This window comes from Chionomys nivalis, chromosome 22, assembly GCF_950005125.1.
Source record: "Chionomys nivalis chromosome 22, mChiNiv1.1, whole genome shotgun sequence".
In the NCBI taxonomy this organism is placed as follows: domain Eukaryota; kingdom Metazoa; phylum Chordata; class Mammalia; order Rodentia; family Cricetidae; genus Chionomys; species Chionomys nivalis.
The window spans coordinates 40568268-40587089 of record NC_080107.1 but is presented as its reverse complement, the minus strand read 5'-3'; the positions used below and the strand labels follow the sequence as shown (position 1 = coordinate 40587089).

At 43.7% G+C, this 18822-nt stretch overlaps 1 protein-coding gene across 2 annotated transcripts in view; it reads left to right on the top strand.

The window, feature by feature from the left end:
* Camsap1 (calmodulin regulated spectrin associated protein 1) overlaps window positions 1-18822 on the top strand; it is a 63179-nt gene that overhangs the window by 30538 nt on the left and 13819 nt on the right. The window contains exons 4-11 of one of the 2 annotated variants that reach the window (XM_057754763.1): window positions 2179-2259; window positions 3202-3234; window positions 5840-5981; window positions 13949-14088; window positions 14174-14270; window positions 14626-14803; window positions 17773-17864; window positions 18733-18817. In XM_057754763.1, the coding sequence (XP_057610746.1) occupies window positions 2179-2259; window positions 3202-3234; window positions 5840-5981; window positions 13949-14088; window positions 14174-14270; window positions 14626-14803; window positions 17773-17864; window positions 18733-18817 (848 nt within the window). The remainder of the gene's footprint in view (window positions 1-2178; window positions 2260-3201; window positions 3235-5839; window positions 5982-13948; window positions 14089-14173; window positions 14271-14625; window positions 14804-17772; window positions 17865-18732; window positions 18818-18822) is intronic. The other variant, XM_057754764.1, reaches the window with a different exon arrangement.

Below are 18822 nucleotides of genomic sequence, written 5' to 3'. Positions count from 1 at the left end.
AAAGTCAGTATCTATTCTCATGGTCAGCTTTACTTTTCCCTCAGAATGTGGGGTGTGTGTCTTGTATCCTCTCTTCCCCTCCTGTCTGTCTCTCAGCCCACTCCTGCCCTAGCTGCTATGCTCTCCCCTGTGCTTTCTGGGCCGTATGGCTCCTAGCATACACTTGGTTTGCTTTGCCGTGGTTATTCTCCTTGATTCTGAAAATAATGTATGTTTTCCTTTAAAATACAAAATTAATTTACGTTTTAGGTACAAAGATAGAATTTTATGTGGTACTTTTAAAATTTTTTTATATATGTAATAACAAGGGTCTCATATATCCAAGGCTGGTTTGGAACTCAACTTTGTAGCTGAGGAAGACCTAGAACTTCTGATCTTTCTGCCTGCATCTCCCGAAGGGCTGAGATGACGCAGGCACGAGCCACCTCATCTAGTTTTTTTTTTTTTTTTTTTGGTTTTTCGAGACAGGGTTTCTCTGTGGTTTTGGAGCCTGTCCTGGAACTAGCTCTTGTAGACCAGGCTGGTCTCGAACTCACAGAGATCCGCCTGCCTCTGCCTCCCGAGTGCTGGGATTAAAGGCATGCGCCACCACCGCCCGGCCACCTCATCTAGTTTTTGAGTGGCTTTACTCTCCTTCAAAAATCTGACTATTGGCTTGGTAAGATGGCTTATCAGATAAGGGTCCTTGCTGCCAAGCCTGCCAACCTGAAACTGGTCCTTATCCACATGGTAGGAGAGAACTGCTTCCTGTAAGTTGTCTTCTGACCTCCATGTGTGTACTGTGGCACTGTGAGCACAGGCACATGTACACACATAGAGATAGACAGACAGACAGACTATGTGCACTATGGCCTTACCCTGTGTGGGGCAGAGATAAGCAGTTGTAAACTACTATGCGAGTGCTGGAACTTAAACCCAGGTCATCTGCAAAAACTAGTGCTTTTGCTACTGAGCTCTCTCTCTAGCCCCTTTATCTTAGTTTTAAAGAGATTTTTCTACCTTCTTGATGTTATGTAATGTAGTGGTATTTCATTTGTATTTTAATAAATAAAGCTTGCCTGAATATCAGAGTTAAACAGCCACACTGGTCAGCCATACAGACCAGGCAGTGGTTTGGCACACCTTTAATTCCAGTAGCCACACTAGTTAGCCATAGAAGCCAGGCAGTAGTGGTGCATGTCTTTAATTCCAGCCCTAGAGAGGAATATAAAACAGGAGGAGACAGGTCTCTGCTCAATCTCATTCTGAGATTTCCTAGAGGCAGGACTGCCATTTTGGTTTGAGGTAGAGGTAAGAGCCAGTGGTTGGCTGTTTAGCTTTTCTGATCTTCAGGTTGAACCCTAATATCTGTCTCTGGGTTTTTATTATTCGTATTACAGTGTAGTTCAAATATTGTATTTCTATTTGTTGATGAGCCACTCAGTCGTGCATATTTTCACCTAACTATCACTCTGACCATTCCTAGGTATTAATGTGTATTTTTACAAAATAAAAGTTATTATTTTATAAATACAAATTAAGACATTATTGTTTGTGTGCAGGATTACGTGTGGGTGCACATATGACACAACAGGCATGTTGTAGCCAGAGGACAGCTTTGTGGAGCTTGTTCTCTCTCCTTCTGTCTTTATATGGGTTCCAGGGATTGAACTCTAGATACTAGGCTAGAGTGACAGCTGCTTTATCTGCTGAACTAGCTCACTGACCCAGTATAAACAGAAATTTGATACTATCTTAATTTCAAGAGAGATTACTTAAGTCTCTGTTTTTTTAAGGGATGTACAGCTTGGGTTTTATAGTTGAACTTTATTTTGTGTTGACTTTCTCTGGTCAGATGTGACCCAAGATTAGGTAGATTGTTATGGGTTGTCAGCAGACAGCTGTGTACACAGTGTGCATGGGGTCTGACCTTCATGACCACAGTGGAGAGGGAAGAGCCTTGCTGTGGTACTTGGAGGCACAGTGATTTCTTTGCAGGAGCAGGCTGACCCTGTGAGTCCTGGTAAGTCTTGGATCACATGGAATCCAACTGTTTTTACATCTTTGTAATTGACCTGATAGCACTTGTGTCTTAAGAGTTAACAGTAGGAGCTCTGGATCTTCTGGTGATGAAATGGAGATATAGGGGATGACATGGGGGAGCAGTGGCCTTCTTAATGCATTTTCCTTCTGTCTTAGGTAAATCTTAAAATGAGAGAGATAACAGAGAAAGAAGTTAAATTAAAACAGCAGCCACTGGAAAGTCCTGCCCATCAAAAGGTAAAGGGTAAATTTAATTTCTTCAGAACACATTAAGTTAATGTTAGTAGTAAAGAATTATGTCTGTTTCTACTTGCTCATTCTATATTTTTGTCATTCCAAGCAAGCTAGCCTCTTAGATTCTACTGGTGGCTGATTCTCAATGCTTCAATTAGGCGTTACCATTGGCAGCCTGTCTTCTGTCCCTACCCCCAAAAAGGGTTCATAGTTTGAACAGGGGATATTCTGGGAGGACTTGGGAGGATCAATAATGGAAACAATGTAGCCTGAGCTGAGAGTGAACTTCTGAAGGTAAGAGATTGAGCAGAAAACGAACTGTAGTAGCTGTGCCTTGGCAGATTCTTGAGATGGCCTGTTAGGTTTCATCAGGCCGGTGGGGGTCTGAAGCCCAGTGCCTGGAGCCAGTGGAAAGTGTGTACCTTGGAATGGGTGCAGATGGGTGTGTTCATCCCACATTCTGGCTTTGGCCTCATTTCTGGCCATTTTCTCTTTTGCCAAGGCCATGTGTTACAGTCAGTGGTATGTACACAAGAGTGCCTGACTGTTGACACAGTTTTACTGCTGAGAGCAACATGTATTCTCCCCTTGTGGTTTTCTCTCTATATTGTCCAGCTCTCGTCAGTTGGGTTGAGTGCCTGCCTAATCCTTGGATGGGACAGACACACATGGGCATAGACAAAGGGAGCAGAACTCTAGCCTGGTCCCTGACTTTGTCAAGTGTGGAACTATTCCTTGCTGTTGTGAAGGATAGAGTTGTGAAGGGGAAAAGTTATCTTCCAGTTGAATTGCCTGGTATTGTGATCGACGGAGGTCATGCACATTGGAAAGCCTTTGCTTACCAGAGGCTATCTCTACCTCTTCGCGTGAGCATGTGTGTCATGGCCACGCCTGGACCTACAGTGCTGACATTCCTTTCCACCTTCCTTCCCGCTTCCTGAGCAGTCTCCCTCCAAGTGGTATTGGAAGTTAGTACCCGTAAGTGACCCAGGCCACCAGCCGCAATCTGCAAAGCCATTTGTTGCCATCATGCGCTTCCATTAAATTGCTCGCACCCAAGACTGGGTTTTTGTTTGTTTGTTTAAATGTCCACCTGGGGGTTGTGTTACATCTTCTCTAGCATGAGCCCTGCTGGCCACGCTGATGGGCTTTGTAATGTGGCACTTTGGAATTGCCATGTCCATTTCCCCCAGGTTCTAAGTGATCTCTAAGTAACCAGTGTAGCATAGCTGACAGGAAACAGTCTTTCCTCGTAGACCTCAAGAGTCTGATGGTGACCTAGTGACTGGCATCAATCCTTAACCTTTTTTCCTGCTGCTACTTTGCCTGAGAGGTGGTATCTACCGTGACCTTTCCTACTACCTATATCCTAGGCTGTCAGGTTGGGAAGGTGTTCCCCCACTGAGGGCACAGGCGGGCTGCAGAAAGTACTCTTGCTGGTGTGTCTTGATAGGGTTCCTGTTTCCATCCCTCAGGCCTGTATGGAAGTCAACTCAGATTCTGCAATCTGAGTTAGGTCAGTTCAGATGCAGGGCTACTGAAATAATTTTAATACAAATTTTAGAAACCAGGATTAGGCTTAGTAATTTCAGCAGTACCTCACTGGTGACCAATTCTGGAAGTGGGCCAGTTTGTCACTGCCCTTATATGCCTGGTGCCAAGTGGTGCTTTTTCATGTGAACTTTTGGGCACAGATCTCTTTGTAGATGGTTTTGAATGTGCCCTTTGATTGCTTGGATCCTGTAGCTTCATTATTTGGCCCAGATTGTTCTTTGGGTTCTCACTTGGACCCATGTCTGTGGGCTACAAAAAGCTTATGTAAACATAGGTTGTACTGCCTGATGATGTGTTAGAAGGAAAAGAAGGTATGCTTAACGGGTGTTTGAGTCCTGGGTTTGACTAAGGCAAGGCTCACAAACTCAGGTGTCAGAGAGGTTTGGTTTCAGATAAGTTTCATGAAAAAAGAGAAATATAACCAAAATTAATCTCCCTTATCTTGCCTTTGTTAGAGAGGCTTTGGGTGTCCTGTAGTGATGTTTAGTAAATAGACCAATAAGAAAAAATGTGGTAAAGATTGACAGATTATGGGTTTTATCTGAACGTTTCACAACTAGAAGTTTGAAGATGTGGGTGAGCAAAACAGTCATGTGAGCCTCCTGCACCCCTGTAGTTCAATGTCAGCCTAATTTTTACCCATACCATCCATCTTTACTCAAGAAATCATTTGCTTTACTGCATGCCTGCTCACTCTCTGTCTGCTGTCTCCGTGAAAGCCTGGCCTGGAGCATGCTGTGATGCATTGCATGCTGGAACCTGTGGAGTTTGCACGTGTGGTACAGTATTAGGCGGGTTCCCTGTGATAGTACATGTCATGGGCTCTGAGAAACAAGTTAAAATGTATTTTGGAATATACAGTTAACACAAAACAAACCTTGTTGCTAAATCCTAGGGGATCTGTTGTGTTTTCTGGCAAGCATCACTACTGGTTATTTGGAATTTCTGTAGAGGCATCAGCTTGAAGTCTAGATTCTTTTTTTGGTTTTTCAAGACAGGGTTTCTCTGTGGCTTTGGAGCCTGTCCTGGAACTAGCTCTTGTAGACCAGGCTGGTCTCGAACTCACAGAGATTCACCTGCCTCTGCCTCCCAAGTGCTGGGATTAAAGGCGTGCGCCACCACCGCCCGGCTGAAGTCTAGATTCTAGGATAATTATTTGATTTGGATTCACCTGCAGAACTCTCAGAAACCAACAGTTTTTGTTATAGACAGGTGCTGGCTTTCTTTTTTAGTTTCTGTTGTGTATGTGCCCCCTCTGGAGGAAGTGTGACTGGTGGTTATCCTGCCCTGAGCACTGACACAGGCAAGAGCAGTGCACTGCAGCTCTGGGGCAGTTGTCTCCTCACAGAGCAGCCCTCTTTGCTAAGTGCTCTCTGACCATGGGCAGAGAGGCTTGGGCTATGGTGCTTAGAATACTGACGGGAGGCTTCCTCAGGTGTGAACATGAGGGATCCTCGGCCTGGCATTTGCTTGATGATCTTGCAGGTTTTAGTCCTGATGTTTCTCTTGCAGTTCTTGGTGACTGGTGTGGAAATGTGAGAAATTTGTTGAACCTGGTTTCTGAAATTTCTCAAGCAATCAATTAATGCTATTTTCTTAATGATCAATGCTAATCTTGATAATACTTAGAAAAGTGCCTGTAGCTTGGGTCTTTCAAGCTCTGAATGCTCACTGTTTAACTTGTTTCTCATTAGTTTGTAATGCATTGGCTTATAAGAGTGTAGATGTGTGTTTTGTCTCCTTCCCATGTGTGCCCACTGCCAGAGTCAGTTTAGAGTTAGACTGGCCCTGGTAGTGTTAGCAGTGGATCTCTGCCATCCAGTGTACCCATGGACCCCAGTCCTGGATCTGACTTGTTTATTCTGGACAGAGGATATCATCCACACAGTCTTAATTTTTCTAGGCAATAACAGTTGGTCTTTATGTGGCTCTAGGCTTGGTGTAAATCTTACTCTAGCAGTGTACCTATAACATACGCAGGGTGAAGTGATCTCACACGCAGAGACCATTTTCCTTTTATCAACTGCAGGTCCGCTATCGGCGAGAGCACCTTTCCGCTAGGCAGTCACCCTACTTCCCGTTGTTGGAGGACTTGATGAGAGACGGCAGTGATGGCGCTGCTCTCTTAGCAGTGGTTCACTATTATTGCCCAGAGCAGATGAAACTGGATGGTGAGTGGAGAATGCTTCCCCTGAACAGACCTGAAAGGGAACAGTGTGCATTTAATATGCAAGGAAAACCCAAGGAATTAGTATGGAGTCCCTGTATCAACTGGCATACTACCACATACCTAGAAATGCCGAGAGACCAAGTATCTCTGCATCGTATGTGATGTGGAAATTGCCCATTGAGTATTTGGATAATATGTCATTGTATTTTGTGACTTTGCCTCTGTTTCAGAGTGAGTGAGATTTAAAATCCTTTCTTATTTTGAAACACCTAGAAAGTAAGCCGGACAGGGTGGCACACACCTGTAATTCTGGCATTTGGTAGGCTGAGTTTGGACCAAGATCAGCTGGGCTGAATAAATGAGACCCCTTGTCAGACCAAAAAGAAACAACTCTGTAGACCTTTCTGAAGACATAAGGATGAATGCTAGAATCAGTTTGTCTCCTGCCTTGGCCTGATGCCTGAAAACCTCTTTCTAGGTGATTGTGTCCTGCAGGGGGAGAAGGAAAGTGAGTGGTTGTGAAGGGCTTGGCACAGACCTGCTAAGGTGATGTGGAAGCACCAGTTGTCAGTGGCTCGGTGTCCTAAGTACCTTTTGTTTGGCGTGGGCAGGTAGAAGACTAGGGACCCCGCTAGTGCCTCTACTGGACATTGCCTCAGACTTTAGCCCTGGACATCTTAGGCTGGTGTTATGCCTACTCCAGGCATGGAATTGCAGATAATACATTCTTTACAGATACAGAGGTGACTTGTAGGACAGGGTAAAGGGCTAGAGGGAGGGCTCAGCAGTCTTCCAGAGGACCTGAGTTCAATTCCCAGCACCCACATAGCAGCTTAAAACTGTCTGTAACTCCAGTTCCAGGGCACTGCCAACTGTGGTAAAACACCAATGCACATAAAAATAATTTTTAAAAATGATAAAATAGTTTAAAAGAAAAACAGGAAGAGCTCCAGGTTCCAGGAGGATAAAAGCTGCAGGTGGACAGTGAGCTCCTCACATCCAACTGGCCTTGGTCCTATGACTAGGACTTTTTGGGGAAGAGTGCCAGAAAAGTCCTGTCTCACCCAGGAAAATGCAAGGAGGCTCTACAAGTACCCGTGTCTCTGAAGGACTAAGAAGTGAGTGAAAGGGAGGCCAGGTCCACAAAACAAAAAACAATTCTGGGGTAAATAATTCAGTGGTATACACTTGCTTAGCATGACTGAGTCCTTGGGCTCAGTCTCCTGTATCACTGCCTGTTGTGCTTTGCCATCTCCTTTTACATCTACAGCTCCGTCTCCACTTGTCTGCTTTGTTTGCTTCTCTGTCTATTTTGAGACAAGGTCTCTACATAGCCCTGACAGTCCTGGAACTCAGTATATCGACCAGGCTAACCTCAGATTCACAGAGATCCTCCTGCTTCTTCCTATTGAGTTACTGGGATTAAAGGCATGCATCACCATGCCTGCCTGTACCCTGCTTTTTAACCTGTCTTTTGAGGACCTTATGGCAGGAAGTAATATTGGGCCTAACATCATTATTGGAAACAAAAGGGCAGAATTACATGAAGAAGCTGACAAGCCACACATAGCTAACTGAAACTGACAGAAGCAGGAATTTGGTAATACCATAGAAGACTTGAATACAAATGTGGCAGACTACATTTATTGTACCAGATATTGTGCTAACACTAAATAAAAACAATTGATCACGGCTGGCAAGATGGACAGGGTAAAAGTGCTTACTGCCAAGCCTGATGACCTGAGTTCAGATCCAGAACACATAGGGTGGAATGACAGAACTGATTCCTGCAAGTTGTGCCCTGGCCTCCATATACACAAATATTTGCAAATAATGACCCTGGGCCAATTGTGGTGGGACACATCTTTATTTAGTGTTGTGTTCTCCCTCCCCACACACATACACACTCAAGAAGCAGAGATAGGCAAAACTGTGAGTTAAAGACAAGCCTAGTTTACAAAGCCAGGTCCAGGCTGGTCAGGGTCACATAATTGAGACCACGCCTGAAAAAAACAAAACAAAAACAAAAAGACCTAGGTGGGCTAGAAAGATGGCTCAATAGTTAAGAGTACCAGCTGCTGTTCCAGAGGTCGTGAGTTCAACTCCCAGCAGCCACAGGCTCACAACCATCTATAGTTGGATGCAGACGTTTGTGCAGATAGAGCACTTATATACATAGAATAAATAAATAAATATTTTTTATATAAAAAGAGAACTTGATCAAAGCCACATAAGAAATTGCAACAGATTCCAAAGCTTATGTTCTTACTAGTTGAGAACATTAGAAATCAGTAACAAAGACAGCTAGCTACTTTCTGTAATACTTGCAGACCAGGGGCAATATGTATAAATGCTCCATGAGTAAGAGAAGTCAGAACTGGTGGGTAAGAGCTGCAAGTGTGGGGGCTTTTTATATGTTTTCACTGATAGGTAACAACCATTTAAAATAACACTGGGACTGGAGAGATGGTGCAGAGGTTAAGAGCACTGGCTACTCTTTCAGAGGACCTGGGTTCAAATCCCAGCACCCATATGACAGCTCACAACTGTCTGTAACTCTAGTTCCAGGGAATCCAACACCTTCACAACAATGCACATAAAATAAATTCAAATGAATTATTCAAAAAAATAAAATAACATGTAGGGTAAACGGATGTGGACTAGGTATTGAACAAGTGAACAACTAGAGGAACTATAGGACACAGCCTGAAGTATGCTGTGAGTGAGGTGACTGTGTCTGTCTGAAAGGAAGGAACTTGGGAATGAATGAACTAGGTCCATTGCAGCAACCTAAAAAAATCTGACACAATCTCAGAGAAAAGTAAAGGGAAGAAAAATGAAGTTTTGTGACTGTCTGTACAGTGAGCAACTGAAGTTCTAGGCTCTAAGGAGCTGGCTAGCCAAGAAGTGAAACAGAAGTACAGAGGAGGTCAAGCCAGAGAATCAGTGCAATTCACCAGCCAGAATTCTGAAGCTACCACAGGAAGATGAAAGGACTTTGGCTAGCAGTCATACATGGGGGTGTCTTTGAAAGTCAGTCTGAAGATCAGTGAGAGCCTGGGTCCTCCTTTGCTTCCAGCAATACCCTCCATGTCCAAAGACTGGGGCTATAACACACTTGGGGGAGACTGAGCCTGCAAGTCATAGTCTAAGTCATAGTCTCAGACTTCAGCATGGGACAGGCAGCAGTGAGGTGACCAGGGATTTTGTGTGAGCTTCCTCCAGTCACCTGTATCATTAAGCCTTACTTCCTTGCTGGGTTTCATTAAGACATGCAACACAGGAAAGGCATTTTCTTCGCAGAAACTTGTCTAAAGGACAAGATCCACAGTTACTGAGGTTTGGCATCAGCTGGCTTTTTACAATGGTCACCTGCAGCAAAGGCCACTTCCTAATGCCTCCCTCTAACAGTGAAGGGGTGCCCAGGGTGTTCCTCTGACATTTGAGAAAATCCCCTGAGTGCAGCTATAGTTCAGAATATACAGACAGCAGTAAGAAGCTGGGATCTAGTTGCTAAGAATGAATACTGGGAAGGGGCATTTAGAAAACAGTCATATGGTATGTCCACATTAGGTTCCATATAGTTCTGAGGAAGTGTGTGCATTTTGGTATCTGAAGTGTAAGAGTCTACTAAAGAGTTAGATGGCTAAGTAGAAAAAAGAATCTCCCAGGAAACAGAGCAAAAAAGCAAAGACATGGAAGTAAAGGAGAAACTAGAAAAATGAGATCAATTTAGGAGGAACTAACAGAATAGAGAAGATTTAACCAAGGGAAGTGTAGATGTCCCTGGGATGAGCATAGGCAAATTTTAAGAATCTTCTGAATGTGTCTAATCAAAGGACTGTGGTGTATACACTAGGAAGGCCCCAAATAATTTCGTGAGAAGGCAGAGCAGGTTACACAGACTAGGAGATTGTATGACAGCAGCAGAACCTTTAGCCAAGTCCTGGAAGCAACACAGCCTGCTCTTTCTAGTCCCCCCACCCCACACCTCTGTACTCCAGGTTTGCTGGGGAGAGGCAATATAGAACACTTCATTTTTCTTTGTGGAATTTAAAAGACAATGTATCTTGTTGAAATAAAAATAAAAAAGTAAATTTAGGAGTAAAATAGTAAAATAGAAACATTTTAAATGTTTTGAAGAGAAAACTGTAAAACTTAAAGCTGTTTTTTTGACAAATTAATAAAATAATTTTCCAGACTGCTTAGTCAATAAAAGGGGGCAAAATAAAAACTGCAGAAAACAAAACAAGATAAATTCAGGTCTAGTAGACATCAAATAAAAATACGAAGAGTATTTCTGTGCTGAGTATGTTGACAGTGTTCTGACACAAACAGTGTGTATTGGAGAAGGAGGAATGGAGAGCTAAAGACTCATGACTACAGGGCAGATGGACTCAGACGTCAAGAAGGACATCCTTGTGGTCTGACTTCTTGTGGGAACTTTTGCTGGGGCATTTCCCATACTTGTAAAAAGTTGACAGTTTCTGTGGTTTTTAAATTGTGTCAGGGAAGATGGAATGCTGTTGGTCTCTGTGTAGGAGGGTTATCCCTGGCTCACTGGGAAGAGACCCCAGAAGATAGTTAAGCCAGGCTTGTCTTGTCAGCACAGATCGAAACCTTGTGTAAAGTGTTGGAAGACAAGACTCGAAACCTTTACACCTGCTTTTTACACAACTAAACACAACTAGCTTAGTAAGTGTACCTCCTGGCCTGCAGTGATGTAATTTTACCTGGCAGATGCTGTGGTCTACAGGCCGCCCCAGCTGTGGACCAAATATGAACAGGACCAGTACCTTGTGTCCTGTAGTCTGACTGCGCCAGGAGACAAGGAGGAACCCTGGTGATAGCCCAGTTAGTCCTGAATCTTTCTGTAGTTCTTAGAAGAGGCTTCACATTCTTAGATGTGGAGAGGCAGTATCCCGAAAATTATAATTTCTTTCCTGTTCTGTAAATATATTGCCAGTCCAGTAAATACTTTCTTTTCAGTCATCAGTTACCTTTTTAGATATAAAAATGAATCCTCTTTTTAAAAAGTAATGCAGAAAAAAAATGTTTCCTGAATTCACAAAACATTTCAGACAAATTTCTTAGTCAGATGTTTATGGATTCTATTCTACAACCTAGCTTAATCCGCTAGGCAGAAGCTTCTGAAGCAGTTACTAACTCACTTCCTTATATACCCGTGCACAACCTTATGTCTGATATAAAAAAAAATCAACAGCGCCAATTTTTTTTTTTTTTGAGCCACTGAAATATCCAAAATAGCCAAATCATGCCAGACAGAAACAGACACTTCTGCCTGTAAAAGTCAACACTGATGAGAATATGCTCAGGAGCACCTCGGACCCAGGAGCTCTCTGGAGGGAGTGTGACAGATTCTATTGTAAGGCCATGACTAACTTGCCACAGAATCCCCACGGCCACATATTTAGTCGTGTCTGGACCCAAATGCTGGAGGGACTGAGGGCCCCTCTCCTGCCACATCCAAACCAAAGTCACAAAGATATTGCTCAGAGTTCCTCACTGTGCTAGACTAGGGGAAAGCCACCATGTCTGGAGCAGGGTCTGATGATGCACACATGAACACCAGGCCCTGCAGTGTCAGTGCCAAGGATGCCCACAGAATCAGAGCCCACGAAGTACACCAACACCCGTGCACCTCACAGCCCTCCACAGGTTGAGCCACAATCACATTTCTCACAAGATTCTGCTTCTTTGTAGACCTCCAGCTGAAATCTTGTGGCCCTTTGGCTGAGGTGTGTGTGTGGGGGGGTGCTCCCAGGTACCTCCCAGCTCTCCCAGACCCTCGACCCTCAGCCCACCCTGCCAATCACAGGCAGCAGTCCTAGAGACTGCCCAGAGCAATACTTTTGTTTTGTTTTTAACCAGGTTGACAAGGCAACACAGGGGCAAAGTTGTAATGTTTTATTTTGGCATAAGTTTAATATGTAGCAGATGGCTCAAGGAATTTCTGTTTTTTAAATCTAGCTTTCCCAGGGCGGGATTTTTCACTTTTATGTTTGGAGTAGTTTAGGGACAGAGGCTTTCCTGGCAGTGCTGGTGTGTTCACTGCTCAGGGAAGTCCTGAGGCACGCTATCTGAGACCCTGTCCAGGCTTGCCACCTGTCCAGCAATGGCCTTTCACCCTTCACTCACTGTTTTCAGTTGTTAGGCCTTGCAGTGTCCCTGAAGCCACAGTGCCCAGCCTTTGCCTCTCTTGATTTTCAGGCTGTTGAATTGGTCCCTTGTCCCCCCTGGTTGATTGGTTTGGTGTTTCCTTATGCTCTGCCTGCCTCAGACTACAGTGTGCATCCCAGCATCTGTGCCCACTGTGCTCTTGGTCAAAGTGCTGTGCTGGCCTCTTAAGACCCCCCAAGAGAAGTGATTGATGCTTCAAGATTAGCTGAATCCTTTATGGGGGAAACCCTTGGAATATGAATCTTCATTTATCATTTCCCTCCTTATCTGAATTTTACCATTGGAGTTTTCAGCCTCATTTCCTATTATTCTGCAGGGATAGCTTTGTCTTTTTCCTGCCAGCAATGTCTGTTTGTTGATTCATGAGTTGAACTCTTGTTACAATCTCATCATCTAATAGCCTGTATTAGATTCCATTTCTCTTATCATACTTGTTGGTTACGTTTTTACAGATTTTTAGCTGCATTAATTTTGAAGAATAAGAACATGGTCCTTGTTCTATAAGTGTTAGATTTTGTTTGACTTTACACTGGCTGGAGTGTGGCATTGGCCCAGGGCAGTCACTTGGAACACAGAACAGCACACAAACCACAGAAAAGAGACATTCAGTAGAGAGCTGTGTGTTGAGAACAGGGAGGACTGGGCAGTCAGGAATTTTGCAAACAGTATTTCATGACCAGGTGACAATACCTCACTTGATACTGACACGCCCTGTTCTTGGAATAATGACCTAGACTGGAAGACAGCATTTGAGATCTTTGCAAAAGAAGAAAAAAAAATCCTTTTTTTCTTATTTTTGTTCTTGACTATGCTGAACTCCTCTACTCTCCCCCCCCCCACCTGCTTTAAAAAGTGGCACATACTCGGAGGCCTTGGTGCATTTGTCTTGTGATCCTACAGCTGCTGTTTACTTTTACTAAGGAGTATCCGGACAAACACTGGAGGCCCTTTCAGGGGGTCCTTATTTACTGCCTGTACCACATTTCCAGTGGAGGGTCTGCTTTCCTGAATTTTCCTACCTGAGAGGTTGGAAAGATTGTTGCTCTTCATAGAGGAGGCTTGTACTATGTGTAGTCTTCATTTGGAGAATCAGAGACCTTGTTTGACAATTGTAATTTTGTGCATATCCTAGCCCCCACCCTTTGCAAATATGATATTAACCTCAGACAGAGGTATCTGCTTGCTGAAGAAAATGCAGACATTTAAAAAAATTATTTGAATATTATTTATATATGTGGACGTTGGTGTGACGGCACAAATGTGGAGGTGAAAGGGTGCCTTTGCGGAGTTGGTTTTCTCCTACCTTTTTGTGAATCCTGGGGATTGAACTCAGGAGGTTGGGCTTGCAGGGTGAGAGTCTTTACCTGGGGAGCCATCTCGTGGACCCGGAAACATATCTCTCTAGAAGGTGATTTCCACTGTTCATCTTTTGCCTGCCCTCATGCTGGGGATGAAACCCAGTGCCTTGCCTGTGGCAGGCAAGTGCTCTGCTACTAACCTCTAGCTGCAGCTACCACTGTTCACTTTAGGAATCTGGTCTGGAACTCTCATACTATTTATTTTATAAAGGCAGATTCTGGAGATTTCCCATATTTTCTTTCTACATTTATGTCACCTGTGAAACTTACTATCTTTTAAAATCCCTTAATCCTGCCTACTTTATCACCACCCCGCTACGTAAAGTTTCAGTTCAGAATTGTGTATCTACACACACCCTTGTGAGCAGAATATGCATGTCATAACACAGTCTACCTGACTATCTACTAGATATTTGCCTGAAGGAGGTTCCGTCGATGGCTGACAGCCTGTATAACATCCGGCTTCTGAGGGAGTTTTCCAATGAACATCTGAACAAGTGTTTCTATCTCACCCTGGAGGATATGCTGTACGCTCCCCTAGTGCTGAAGGTAAAGCTACCATCAGACATGTGCTTAAAACCAGCTGCTTTTGAGCAGGTCCTTACTGTGTCTGGGTTGTTGTGTTTTGTTTTAGCCTAACGTTATGGTTTTTATTGCTGAGCTCTTCTGGTGGTTTGAGAACGTCAAACCAGATTTCGTGCAGCCCCGAGATATTCAAGAACTGAAGGATGGTGAGTGGTGACTGAGTGATCATAGCCGTTTTCTTGAAAGCCCAGAGGATTGAGGAAGCCCATAGAACTATAAAGGCCAACGTGCCCTTTCTCTCAGTGCTTTCACAGACCAAAAGCCCAAGCTTGCCTTTCCTGTAGGTTCATGTTCCAGTCTGTGTTGTCTTTAAATTAGGTATTTGTAATAGTCTTCGAGGGTCAGCCATGGCCTCACCTGTTAAAAACCAATTTTGAGAAATTTAGTTTAAGTAGAAGTTGGGTTGTTTTCATGGTTATAAAAGCTACAGGTTTTCTGTTTCCTGCTGATACTGTAACTATAAATAATAGATGTATTTCTGTGCAATTGTCATTTCTGCAGCTAAAGCAGTGTTGCAGCAGAAGAGCAGCCGGCCTCCTGTCCCCATCTCCAACGCAACCAAACGTAGTTTCCTGGGTAGCCCTGCTGCCATGAGCCCTGCTGACCTGCCACCACCCACTCAGCCTCTCTCTGAAGGCAGCCATCGGTACCACCTCCACTCGGAGGAGCCCGAGTGTCTGTGAGTCTGTCATACTGCTTTTGGGGTCAGTTTGCCATCCTGTTTTCCTTCTTATAGAGGCCAAAACTATTTGTTGAAGTAGGTAATGCGGAAAGTACCTGAATATCTTCTGCAGCTGGCTGTCCTCCTGTCTGTTCCAGGGTTTTAAAATAAGAGTATTCATCAATACAATTTAAATTAATTAATTAAATTAAATTAATCAAGACAGTTTAAATACATTAAACTGTAGTATAGAAAGGAGATTTCTCAGCTGTGCGGTGGTGGTGCACACCTTTAATCCCAGCACTCGGGAGGCAGAGGCAGGCAGATCTCTGTGAGTTTGAGGCCAGCCTGGACTACAGAGCAAGTTCCAGGACAGTCAAGACTATGTAACAGAGAAACCCTGTCTCGGGGGATAAACAAGGAGCTTTCTGCGTTGTCTCTTCACAGTGATACAGCTTCACGAGTGGTCTAATGAGAAGAGTCTGGGCTCTGAAATGTAACCTGATTGAGGACACTCACCTTGATCAGTACTGGTTCATCTGCTTCAGTGAGCAACGGCTTTCACAATGAGACAGTAAATGGAACTCGAGTGTTTTTTGAGAACTGATTTTGTCATTAAGACTTAGAATTTAGCTGACTGGATCCTGGTTGATTGGCTACAACCAGGTCAATGGGCATGTGGGATGAGGATGAGCAAGCTCTTTTCAGAGGGGGTTTGAGCCGCTTGTATGGAAGAAGAGTCTGAAAGTATTTTCAAATGGAAACATAGTTTTAAAATGTGGAGTGTGAATTTAAGGTGAAAACAATACTCAGAAGTGATTTTTGAATGGCTGGTTAGACACATGTTAGAAAGGACCTCAGCTTTCTGACATTGGCACTAAGGATGCTAGATGGTTGGACCAGGAAGAGAGTGTTCAGAGGGCACGAAGTATGTCAGGTGGTGCTTGGAGTGTTAAGGGCTGAGACTCACTGACAGGATCAGATCTTTGGAGCGGAAGTGGAATGCTGTGTATGGCTCAGAGCCCATGTACAGATGATGGCTGAGATGTGACAGCATCTCAAGGGCAGAGCTGCACAGCGCGTGGCTCCTTATGTGAGTACCTGGGTATTCTTGCTGCAGTCCTTGCATTCAGTCCTGGTTCTGGATCTTTATGGTCAGATCTAGTACATGCAGCTTGTATGTGTGCATGAAAGTTGGTTAAAGCAGCATTGGTATCACATGTGCACTGGCTCAGCGACCTTTTCTACCTAACAGTGTCTGTGAAGTTTTCTCATTCATCAGTCTCTTCCCTTGAGCAGCTGTACACTGTAATACATTCTGGTTCTATTCTGTTTGGTTTTTGCTGGTCGTTGTGCTATGGGTGGTTTGTAACCTTTACCCTCTGCCGGGAAGTTTTCTCCTGCCTCTGCTGGGCTCCTCTGGGGTCCCTATGCCTTTCACCCTTTCTGTGCAGTTTGCTCTTTTTGTCTCCTTCTCTACCTTGTGTCTCCTCCATCTCTGAAGAACCTTTCCCTGTCTTTGTCTTTTGGGCTTAACCATATAGTAACTACAGCCCTGGGTATGCCTCTGTGATTCCTACCCACACTTTATTACTGTCCATTAGCCAAGTTCTTCCCCAAAGTGAAATAGCAAAATAGCCACCCTGCAGTGTGTGTTTCCTGTTGGGCCAGCTAGTGCCAGCCCCCGTGGTTGGGTGTCAGGCTACTGTAGCTGCGTGGGACAGTGCTCACCTGGTCAGTGCTTGTGCAGCACACATTGATCTCTTGTGAGTGTCCTTATAGCCACAGCCATGAATCCTCTTTTATTCAACCTGTGATTGAAGAAATAGAAAAGGTGTGACTAGTTGTGGATTTTCTGTGTCTGTTTCCTTGTTCTGTAAAATGTGAGTATGTTCTCCCAGCTCTGTGGGAATGCCCTACTTGTCCATGTAGGCTCATACTCATACTCAGCACTTTCAGTTAGTTTGTATAGTGGAATCATCTTTGTGGTCTTTCTGTTTACTTTTGTGTTTTAGAGACAGGGTCTCACTAGATAGCCTTAGATGGCCTAGAACTTGCTATGTAGATCAGGCTGGCCAAGAATTCAGGGATCTGACTGCCTGTGTCTCCCAAGTGCTGGGATTAAAGGTATGTGCCACTGCCGCCTGGCTTGTGAGTGTGACATTTTCATACATACATATGCATTGTCTCTACCCCCACTCCCGTCCCCTTGCTGGTCTCTTTTGTGGTAGCCACTTGAGTTTTTATGTCAAATGCTGCAGCCAGAAGTTGTATGATCTCTGCAGCTTTGGGATTTGTGAATGTTTGTGTTTGGCACATGTATGTATGTACCTGTGCAAGGAGGACAGAGGTTGATGTTGGTGTTTTTCTTGATCACACTCTACCTTATCTTTTGAGATAAGGTCTCTCATTGAACCCAGAGCTCACTGATTTGGCTAGACTAACTGGTCAACAAGCCTCTCTAGTGCAAGGATTGCAGATACATGTTGCTCTGCCTGGCTTTTTTAGGTGGGTACTGGCAGTTGAACTTGCATGGCAAACACTTTACCAACTGAGCTATCTCTCCAGTCCAATTTTGAAATCTTTATCTCAGATTCAAAACTTTATTGGTTTTTGGTTCAGTTTTATGGGAACTGTTTTCTCAGAGAAAACTGTTTACTCCCAGCTTAGTACAAGTATATAATGGTTTCTGTTACTTGTATGTGTTTGCCTTTTACTTTCATATTGATTGATTGTGTATATGAATTTGTGTATGTGTGTGTATTTATGATTACACACATACCATAGCGTCCATATGGAAGTCAGGACAACTTCTAGGAATAAGTTCTCTCCTTCTACTATGTGCGACCTAGCAATAGAGTTTAGGCTGTCAGGTTTTTTCTGCCAGTGCCCTGCTCAGCTGAGCCATCTTGCCACCCTCTGCTTTTGCTTTAGAACTTGAAGAAGTTTGATAAACTCATTATTTTCTCTGAATTATTTTTATTTAGTGGGAAAGGAGCTTCCACATTTAGTCCATCCCATCCTTTGTTGCCACTGAGGCAGAAACAGCAGAAAGTGTCACAGGCAGAGGACGTCCCCGGTGAGAGCGTGATTCTCTTCTATTTTCCCTTTTGATACTTTTTACTTTCATAATTTAGTAAAATAATATTACTCAAAATTGAATGATCTTTTTCTTAAAAAACATTTATTTATTTATTTATTTATTTATTTATTTATTTATTTATTTATTATGCGTACAATATTCTGTCTGTGTGCAAGTCCGCAGGCCAGAAGAGGGCACCAGACCTGTTTACAGATGGCTGTGAGCTACCATGTGGCTGCCGGGAATTGAACTCAGGACCTTTGGAAGAGCAGGCAGTGCTCTTAACCACTGAGCCATCTCTCCAGCCCCAAAAATTGAATGATCTTGATCTAATATGTATCCATTTTAGTTAATAATAGCAGGAAATTTTTTTCTGATGTTAATATATATATATGTATTTTTTTTAAAGATTTATTTTATGTATGAATACTCTGCCTGCATGTATACCTGCAGGCCAGAAGAGGGCATCAGATCCCATTATAGATGGTTGTGAGCCACCATGTGGTTGCTGGGAATTGAACCCAGGACCTTTGGAAGAGCAGCCAGTGCTCTCTCCAGCCCTAGCAGGATAAATTTTAGTTTGTATTGCTACAGCTCAGAATTTATAGTCTTGTGGTATAAATGTCATTTCAAATCTGCTAAGTTCTGCCCAGCATCCTGAGCACTCTGCACTGACTGCACTGTTCTTCACTTGCTGGAGTAGCTGGAAGTTGCACTCTTCTGGTTATCTGCTTTCCTGAGTGCCCTTGTGGACTGAGTTAGGTGGTTCATTATCCAGAGAAATGGCTGTTACATTAAAGGAATTTACAAGTGGTACATAGTTGGTCCCTTAACATTGACTGTACTTATTTCCTCCAAACTACAGATCAGCGACACAGATCGAATTCTTTAACTCGGGTTGATGGTCAGCCACGAGGTGCAGTAGTAGCATGGCCAGATAAAAAAAACAGGTGAG